Raw genomic sequence first — 10,070 nt, forward strand, 5'->3', positions numbered from 1 at the left:
AGGCGCAAATGCAACAAAACGACATGGAACGAGGAACATGGTGTCAGAGTGGAAGTTAAAACCCAGACAAACAATAAACAATCAAAGATAAACAATAAACAATCAAAGATCAACAATCAAAGATAAACAATAAACAATCAAAGATAAACATAAACAATCAAAGATCAACAATCAAAGATAAACAATAAACAATCAAAGATCAACAATAAACAATCAAAGATAAACAATAAACAATCAAAGATAAACAATAAACAATCAAAGATAAACAATCAAAGATGAACGAGGATTTTCATTCATTGTGGGACGCGTGAAAATGCAAACGACTGTGAATGTTTCTAAAATCTGTTCTTCTGAAGACGCCCCTGTGTGTGTGTGTGTGTGTGTGTGTGTGTGTGTGTGTGGTTGTGTGTGTGTGTGTGTGTGTGTTTGTGTGTGTGTGTGTGGTTGTGTGTGTGTGTGTGTGTGTGTGTGTGCAGATTAAGGACTTATCATCAGGAGTTCAGAAAGGAACGTATGCGAGTGAAAACTTGGCTGGTGGTTGTTTTGTGTGTACTTTACAGTGTGTGTGTGCGACAGCGTCCTGCAGTTGCTTCTGATGAGCGGACGCTTCACTTATGGATTATGACTTGTGTTCATCGCTCAGCAGCGTGAGGAGAAAGAAAGCAACGCGTCTGGAGGAAGAACCAACAAGCAGGACGACGCCACCATTAAAGAAAAGACGCACAAAGTGGCTGAACCTCAATCTGTGTTCATGCTCGGCCAAAGCCGGCAGCAGCAGTTCATCGTGCTCCACTTTATTGGAAATGTAGACGCACGCTGTCAAAGTGTGGTCACGTTAAATCCTTTCTAACGCACTAGAGGTGACATGTTCCCCACATGTAGATCCTCTGATGGGCTTCATCTGCACATGTAGATCCTCTGATGGGCTTCATCTGCACATGTAGATCCTCTGATGGGCTTCATCTGCACATGTAGATCCTCTGATGGGCTTCATCTGCACATGTAGATCCTCTGATGGGCTTCATCTGCACATGTAGATCCTCTGATGGGCTTCATCTGCACATGTAGAGCCAGAGACCCACAAGAGCTGCCAGAGCAGTTATTTATAGTACACTTTATGTTTCTCAGCTGGATACAGGGCAAACGAGAAAGAAAGGTGGCAGAGAGAGAGAGAGAGAGAGAGAGAGAGAGAGAGAGAGAGAGAGAGAGAGAGAGCGAGAGAGAGAGAGAGAGAGAGAGTGTGTGTGTGTGTGTGTGTGTGTGTGTGTGTGTGTGTGTGTGTGTGTGTGTGTGTGTGTGTGTGTGTGTGTGTGATGGAGAGGAGGAGGTGCAGAGGAAGGTACTGACTCCAGAGTCTGTGCTGACGGTAAATGGGTCACTGAGAGGAGTCGACAGCGTGAGGGAATGAAACACAACCCGACTCACACCTGTGTACATCTTGTGTACTTTACAGTACACGGTGTGTACCTGTGTACACACTGTGTACTTTAAAGTACACAGTGTGTACCTGTGTACATGGTGTGTACTTTACAGTACACAGTGTGTTCCTGTGTACACGGTGTGTACTTTACAGTACACAGTGTGTTCCTGTGTACATGGTGTGTACTTTACAGTACACTGTGTGTACCAGTGTACACGGTGTGTACTTTACAGTACACGGTGTGTCTGGTGGGGACATGAAGTATCCGGACCAGCGCGTGCTGCGTTGTGCGATGTTCCGCCACGTTGTGGAAGTGTTGCATTAGCATATGTGGGTGTGTGTACGTGGAGGCTTATGTGTTATCTTGAATTTGTGTGTTGGGAGTGACAATAGCTCAACCTGCACGCTGGCCAGCGTTATGGGACCTGTAGGTTACACCACGCCGTGCTGCTAAAGCGATGCTAACCGCTATCTACATGTGTTGATACACACACACACACACACACACACACACACCGTGCTAGCTTACCATGAAGACCTCATGACGCTCCTCAAACCAAGAGAAAGGAAATGATGGATAAAGCCAGAGGAAGCTACATAGGGAGCCTGAGATAAGTATATTATCTTCAGTATATCACAGTGATGATGATGATGATGATGATGTACTACATGAGGGACGTTGATGATGTCATAGATGTATTACATGAGGACGTCGATGATGTCATAGATGTATTACATGAGGACGTCGATGATGTCATAGATGTATTACATGAGGGACGTTGATGATGTCATAGATGTATTACATGAGGGACGTTGATGATGTCATAGATGTATTACATGAGGACGTCGATGATGTCATAGATGTATTACATGAGGGACGTTGATGATGTCATAGATGTATTACATGAGGGATGTTGATGATGTCATAGATGGATTACATGAGGGACGTTGATGATGTCATAGATGGATTACATGAGGGACGTACTCTCCAGGAACACGTTGTGGCTGATGAGGTCGTTCATTACTCGCTGGTGACAATCAGGGCTTCTCATGTCATCAGCAGAAAATCAGCATGCTCAAAGCTATGTTTAGGCGTGCTGACTTGACGGTGGCTCAAAGAGGTGAATCAGAGACTTCACACAAGCGAGCGTCGTCATCGTGATGAAGGTGTTACCAGAGCTCAACATGTCTCCTGTTGGAGGGTTTCTGCTTGGTAAACAGTGAACAACTCCCCTTCACTGGAAACTACCTCTCCTCTCAGGAGAAGGTTTAGGGCCATGAGGCATGTGTCATTGGATGAATGTGTGGTGTCTGCAGCTGACTCTCAGTAAAGAGGAGGTAACAATGGGCTGGTGTGAGGCGCAGCGCCGGCCTCGGTGCAGCTCATCGCCGCCTGGACTCTGACACGGAGGCCAGCCCGGTGGTCTGATGCCGCCTCAACAAAAGGACAACAGCAGCTCTGTCTCCGTCCCGCAGCAGGACGGAGACAGAGCCGTCTTTCTCTCCGGACCGCTGTGGTCACTCAGCCTCCAACGCTTACACACAGCATTTAGAAATGAATGAAACACTAACACACATCTACATGGTGTCCACATGGACAGCTGAGGTTTAACCGCTAGAGACATTAGAGACATTAGAGACATTAGAAACATGAGACGTTAGAGACGTTAGAGACATTAGAGACATTAGAGACATTAGAAACATGAGACGTTGGAGACATTATAGACATTAGAGACATTATAGACATTAGAGACATTAGAGACATGAGACGTTAGAGACATTAGAGACATTAGCGACATTAGAGACATTAGAGACATGAGACATTAGAGACATTAGAGACATTAGCGACATTAGAGACATTAGAGACATGAGACATTAGAGACATTAGAGACATTAGAGACATGAGACGTTAGAGACATTAGAGACATTAGAGACATTAGAGACATTAGAGACATGAGACGTTAGAGACGTTAGAGACATTAGAGACATTAGAGACATTAGAAACATGAGACGTTAGAGACATTATAGACATTAGAGACATTAGAAACATGAGACGTTGGAGACATTATAGACATTAGAGACATTATAGACATTAGAGACATTAGAGACATGAGACGTTAGAGACATTAGAGACATTAGCGACATTAGAGACATTAGAGACATGAGACATTAGAGACATTAGAGACATTAGAGACATGAGACGTTAGAGACATTAGAGACATTAGAGACATGAGACGTTAGAGACGTTAGAGACATTAGCGACATTAGAAACACGAGACGTTAGAGACATTATAGACATTAGAGACATTAGAGACATTAGAAACATGAGACGTTAAAGACATTAGAGACATTAGAGACATGAGACGTTAGAGACATTAGAGACATTAGAAACATGAGACATTAGAGACATTAGAAACATGAGACATTAGAGACATTAGAGACATTAGAGACATTGGAGACATTGGAGACATTAGAGACATTAGAAACATGAGACATTAGAGACATTAAAGACATTAGAGACATTAGAAACATGAGACATTAGAGACATTAGAGACATGAGACGTTAGAGACATTAGAGACATTAGAGACATTAGAGACATTAGAGACATTAGAGACATGAGACGTTAGAGACATTAGAGACATTAGAAACATGAGACGTTAGAGACATTAGAAACATTAGAGACATTAGAGACATTAAAGACATTAGAAACATGAGACGTTAGAGACATTAGAGACATTAGAGACATTAAAGACATTAGAGACATTAGAGACATTAGAAACATGAGACGTTAGAGACATTAGAAACATGAGAGACATTAGAAACATTAGAGACATTAAAGACATTAAAGACATTAGAAACATTAGAAACATTAGAGACATTAGAGACATTAGAGACATTAGAAACATTAGAAACATTAGAGACATTAGAGACATTAGAAACATTAGAGACATTAGAAACATTAGAAACATTAGAAACATTAGAGACATTAGAGACATTAGGTGAGCAGGGATAACAGGTGAAACCTTTCCAGAAGACACAAGAGAGCAGGAAGTGGAGCGTCAGGAGGAAGGTGAGGAAGTGAAGCGTCAGGAGAAGGTGAGGAAGTGGAGCGCCAGGAGGAAGGTGAGGAAGTGGAGCGTCAGGAGGAAGGTGAGGAAGTGGAGCGTCAGGAGGAAGGTGAGGAAGTGGAGCGTCAGGAGGAAGGTGAGGAAGTGGAGCGTCAGGAGGAAGGTGAGGAAGTGGAGCGCCAGGAGGAAGGTGAGAAAGTGGAGCGTCAGGAGGAAGGTGAGGAAGTGGATCTCATAGGAAAGTATAGTATGTATTATTTACATAGAAAGAAGAAAGAAAGTGGTAAAATCATGACGTTCTTCTGGTTAGCTGCATTTGGCCCGACCCCCAGCACGTTCAGCAGACCTCCTGATGATGAAGAGTAAATGAAGACGTGCTGTCACCCTGTGAGCATCCTGGACTAACTCATGCCGTGTCTGTGAAATGCTCCCAAACTGAACTCTGTCATTGTTTAATAGTTCATACCTGAAGTCTCAAGCTGCAGCTCAGCTTTGAAACGAAGCAAAGCTCTGAATCTGCATCCAGTAAAGTTCACCAAGCTCAACGAGCTGAAGCTGAAGGAAACATGAACGACACACACCAAGTGCAGAGCTGCTGGTGAGAGTCCTGTGGAGAAACATCCAGCTGGACACACAGCACGGCCTCACCTGGGCAGCAAAGGAAATACCTTCACCGTTTCTCTGTCTTCTCATCCTTTGTTCTCCAAAGACTTTCCATCTATTCAGTCTGGTTTGAATGTTTCCATCCACCGCCCTCACAAAGCTTGTCTTCCCAACACATCGCCCTCATGTCTTCACAGGAAACCAACGAGCTGGTGGCCATCAAGAAGTTCAAAGACAGCGAAGGTGAGTGAGGGAGAGGAGGGAGGGAGGGAGAGAGGAAGAGCACCGGTTTCACCTCCGTTCATTTCATGTCCTCAGAAAATGAGGAGGTCAAGGAGACGACGCTGCGGGAGCTGAAGATGCTGCGGACGCTGAAGCAGGACAACATCGTGGAGCTGAAGGAGGCGTTCCGCCGGAGGGGCAAACTCTACCTGGTCTTCGAATACGTGGAGAGGGTCAGCGCATGTGCAAACACTTCCATTCATACCGACGCTGTGCTGCGGCTTCAGGACCGTGAGGCTTGGTTAAGCATCAAAAAGAAAAGCATCACCATGGCAACATATGAACTATGGGCTGGTGAATAATGGTGTTCCCCGCTGCGTTGCCAGGGTTTCCATCTTACAGTCACTTCCGCTCCTGTCACGGTGCAACACCTTGAAGACCGTGAGCGATGTTGTCTTTCCCCGTTCGAGTCGTCGTAGGAACCAAATTAATCACAATACGAGTGTTTATTGTATGTGTTCAGCAAAGTCTCCTGAAAAAATCACTTTCAAAAGATATTGTGATGGTAACTATGAACATCCAGCATGATATGAGCCAGATTCCCAAAAAAGCCTCCTGGAGCATCAATAAGACACCTTTTTGTAAAGATTAGGACCTAAAGAATCAGAATCTGCAACAAAAATAAATAATAAAACAAAAAAGACAAAAGTCTTGGCCTGTTAGGAAGGAGTTTCAGTCAAAAAACTGTATTGTTCTGTCCGAAAATCAAAGAAAATTACGTATTTTATGCCAAAAGATTTACTGAATGGGGCATGCTGGGACTTAAAATGGACGCAGTAGGATTTTCCAAAAGGTTAAAAAGGAAAGAAGGAAAGAGGGGAGAACCCCTCCACCGTGATCGAGCATAGCGTTCACATTGTGAAACTCGTTCTCATGCAATCAATAGATGGTACACACAGCCGCGTGCTAGCTGTCTTGTGGTTTGCAGAACATGCTGGAGCTCTTAGAGGAACTGCCCAACGGAGCACCGCCCGACAAAGTCCGCAGCTACATCTACCAGCTCATCAAGGCCATCAACTGGTGCCACACCAATGAGATCGTGCACAGAGGTGAGCGCTCTACCTTCACTTCGATAGTTAAGGATCTGCTGCAGTAATGTGTCACTGAGTCTGGTCTGTGTTTTAAAACGGGCCTTTTGTCTGTTCTGTGTTTCAGACATCAAGCCGGAGAACCTCCTCATCAGCTCCGAGGACGTCCTGAAGCTCTGTGACTTTGGTGAGTCTCTGTGCCATCCCTCTGTTCCCTGCAGCAGATTCACGTTGGATTGTTGAGATGTACGTGTGCGATGCTGTAAAAGAAATGGGGCTCGTCCAACAAAGGGAATTGCTTGTAAAGTCCAAGTATTTGTTTGACAGACTGAATCAGCTTTGACTGCTTTATCAGACAGGCTGCCGTATGTGCACATTTGTCGTACTGCTGTCAAATTATCTGGGATTTTTGCAGATTTATTCGTAATTTCAGTTTTACCAGTTTGGTTTCTTGGGCTCGGTTCTCCGTGAAATAAATCCCACCATCAATGTGTCACCATGTGAGTTGTGAGGATCAATTCTTTCACTGGAAAGCAGCCAATAGATCTATTATACGCCAATTAATCACCAAAGTTATCTGTCAAGAGAGTCCACTTAATGCTGGCTGATGCTTCCTCAGATTGTGTTGTAAGCTTTTTATAATGTCACAGCCTCACAGGTATGCTCTTCACGGTCTCTTAGCTTTGCATATTTCTTTCTAATCCTACGATCCCTCTGAGGCATTAGTTTGTTATTCAGTGTTCGAGCTGACATTCTGTTTATTGTGTTTGTGTTTAAAATGGACTCAGTGTGCACAGCGATCTGAACGCTTGGCCTCCGCCTGCCTGCAGTGACTTAACTCATTAGTCTGGTCACATGGGACGGCGGCCATGTTGCTGCTGTCGCTGTCCAAACGCTTTGACTGCCGATCGCACTTTCTTCTTACTAATTAGCCATTTGTTTACCACAGAGCTGGATGTCTGAAAACTGTACGAGTCTCTCCGTGATGTGTTCATTTCATCTCCCTGTGGCGCAGGTTTTGCTCGTAACCTGTCTGAGGGAACAGATGCCAATTACACTGAGTATGTGGCTACGAGGTGGTACCGCTCGCCTGAGCTGCTGCTGGGGTGAGTCTGTGTGTGTGTGTGTGTGTGTGTGTGTGTGTGTGTGTGTGTGTGTGTGTGTGTGAGAGAGAGAGAGAGAGAGAGAGAGAAACAAGGAGAATGAGAGAGTGACCTCATTCAGTTTTTGGGACACAGATCCATCTCTTTCTCTTTCCGGTACCTCGTTCAGGTTATCGATGGCAGTGCTCTCACTTTCCCAAATTAAAAATCTGTCAAAGAATAATTCATGTCAGGTGACATGAGGCCAAGAGAACAAAAAGCAGCTCGTCATGGCCGAATGAAAGTAACTGATGGAGAAGACAGTGAGTTTTATAACGATACGAAATGAACTGAAGCATTCATCATCGTTACAGACCAAAAATCACAAATGTGAATTCTTTTGTCAATTGTGTTAAAATCGAGGTTGCAAAGGGACAGAAAGTTCCCGGTAGATTTCCAAGAGAAATGAAGGTCAGTAATACAGAGTTGTATCATCAGTTGTAATCCTACTTTTTTTATTGGTGAACTTGTTTGAAGGATGAGAAATATGACATGTTTTGGGTAAATCCATGTGAATCGTAACGTGCACTGCTTCAGCTGCACTCCCATCACGCGCATGATGCTCCAGCAGGAAGCGTCAACCCTCTGCATGCACAGTGCACGTGTGCAGCTGAGCCAAAGACCACTTTCATCTACTTACATTACTCCAGTGGATATATTGCATATGGTTTATGATAGTACCATCAACCAGCAGATATCAGCCAAAAGCAAAGTACACACTTTAAAATGGGCTAACACCTTCTGCTAGTTTTTGTCAGCTAGCTGTTGCTAGCTAGCTGTCACCACATGGGAAGTCGCTTGTTTGTCTTGCAGCTAATTGAGGAATAATTTAGGAATTCATATCTATTTTCATTCATTCCTCCTTGTCAGACATTTACAAATTAGTTGTTCATCATTAGTTAACTTGCTAGCTTGCTAACTTACCACGTGGCACATTTCACATTGTATGTATTTGACAGATGAATGTTTGTATTTGACAGATGAATGGATTATGTCTGTTTATGACGTGGTACTAACAGCCTGGGCATATATTCCCATCATACCCCGTCAATTCCCATAACTTACAAAGTGTCCTCTTTGAATATGTGTGTGATTTTGCAGCTGATCACATTAATGCTTCTCCAGGATGAGACGTATGAGTTGTTGACACGCTAGAGTATGCTACATCTCAATATTACTCACATGGAACATATTGTCCCTGTGAAGGGACATCCGCTGTCTCCAAATCAGCTTTCATGGTGTAAGAATATAAGATAATCCAATGTTTAATAATTGTTTACCAATCTTTAGAAATAGGGACTTTTTCTTAAGGTAAATATATGGAAATGAAGTCAATGTAGAAAACTAACCAGAAGGAAAACACATCAGATCTGGCAAGCTATATAATGTCTTTTTAAATGGAGTGCCCAAAGCACACCAGACCTCGGGAAATAATTTCTGCTTTTTGAGGCTTTTTTGCTGCATTGAATGTCCATTCGAGCTTGGAGACAACTGAGCGTCATCTAGCCTCACTGCTGTAGCCTGATTTAGTAAAAGCCCTGGAACATTTATTGAGACAGCGTTTGAATGCCGCCCACTCAAATACTCTCTCCCTCCAACACCGCCACTCCTCTGCTTCTCTGCTGCCAGATCGCTCGCCATTTCTTAACCAGACCCTTCAGCTCCGTTCCCTCAGACATGACCATCTCCTTCACGTCTCCACCAGGAACACAGAGGCAATGCTTCTGCGTGACCACTCGTACCATCATCCTCAGCACCACACCGCTCATGATTGTCTTCTCTCGCTCCACCTCAGGGCTCCCTATGGGAAGGCCGTGGACATGTGGTCGGTGGGGTGTATCCTCGGGGAGCTGAGTGACGGACAGCCCTTGTTTCCAGGGGAGAGCGAGATAGATCAGGTTGGTAAAGAGACGTTCATCAGTCCGTTAGCTGGTAGCTGTGAGCTGACAGGAAAATTAACCCAAAAGTATTTCTTGGTTCTCTCGTTCAGACTAAATACACCCAAAACTAATTTAAAGGGAGGGTTGAAGAGTGTTGCAAAAGCATGTGAGCGCGCAGGTCTTTAGACCAACACCTGGACCAGAAGGACGTATACATCAAACACAAACAAGCAAAATAAGGCGACTTTGCTATTTTGGTTTGCTTTGGCTTTTGCTTTCAGCAAGAAGACAACATCAGAAAACATTACAGCGAGCCCAGCGGAGCATTGAGTCACTAAAGGGACTAAAGGGACGGTTACACGTCCTTTAGGTCCTGTGCAACATTTTAAGCGCCATATTGGACATTTCTGATATTGGAAACAAGAATGTGCCACACTATACTAACTATACAATACTCACTATACTATACTATACTAATTACTCTATACAATAATAACTATACTATACTAACTATACTAACTATACAATACTAATTATAGTAACTACACAATACTAACTATAGTATACTAACTATTCTATACTAACTATATTATACTATACTAACTACACTATCCTAACTATAATTTACTAACTATTCGATACTAAC

General features: G+C 43.7%; 1 protein-coding gene across 1 annotated transcript; it reads left to right on the forward strand.

Annotated features, from left to right (window-relative positions):
* Positions 1–2,421: 2,421 nt before the first annotated feature.
* Positions 2,422–9,442, forward strand: LOC137801801 (cyclin-dependent kinase-like 5; the record flags this gene model as incomplete). Its single annotated transcript, XM_068599173.1, has 6 exons — positions 2,422–5,335; positions 5,411–5,547; positions 6,303–6,423; positions 6,530–6,589; positions 7,418–7,508; positions 9,340–9,442. Coding segments are annotated over exons 1-6 (570 nt in total), but the record flags the coding sequence as incomplete, so codon positions are not given.
* Between the last annotated feature and the right edge of the window lie 628 nt (positions 9,443–10,070).

The sequence above is a fragment of the Clinocottus analis genome, unplaced genomic scaffold (assembly GCF_023055335.1).
Source record: "Clinocottus analis isolate CAN_PGR_092001 unplaced genomic scaffold, fCliAna1.0.p SCAF_436, whole genome shotgun sequence".
NCBI lineage: Eukaryota > Metazoa > Chordata > Actinopteri > Perciformes > Cottidae > Clinocottus > Clinocottus analis.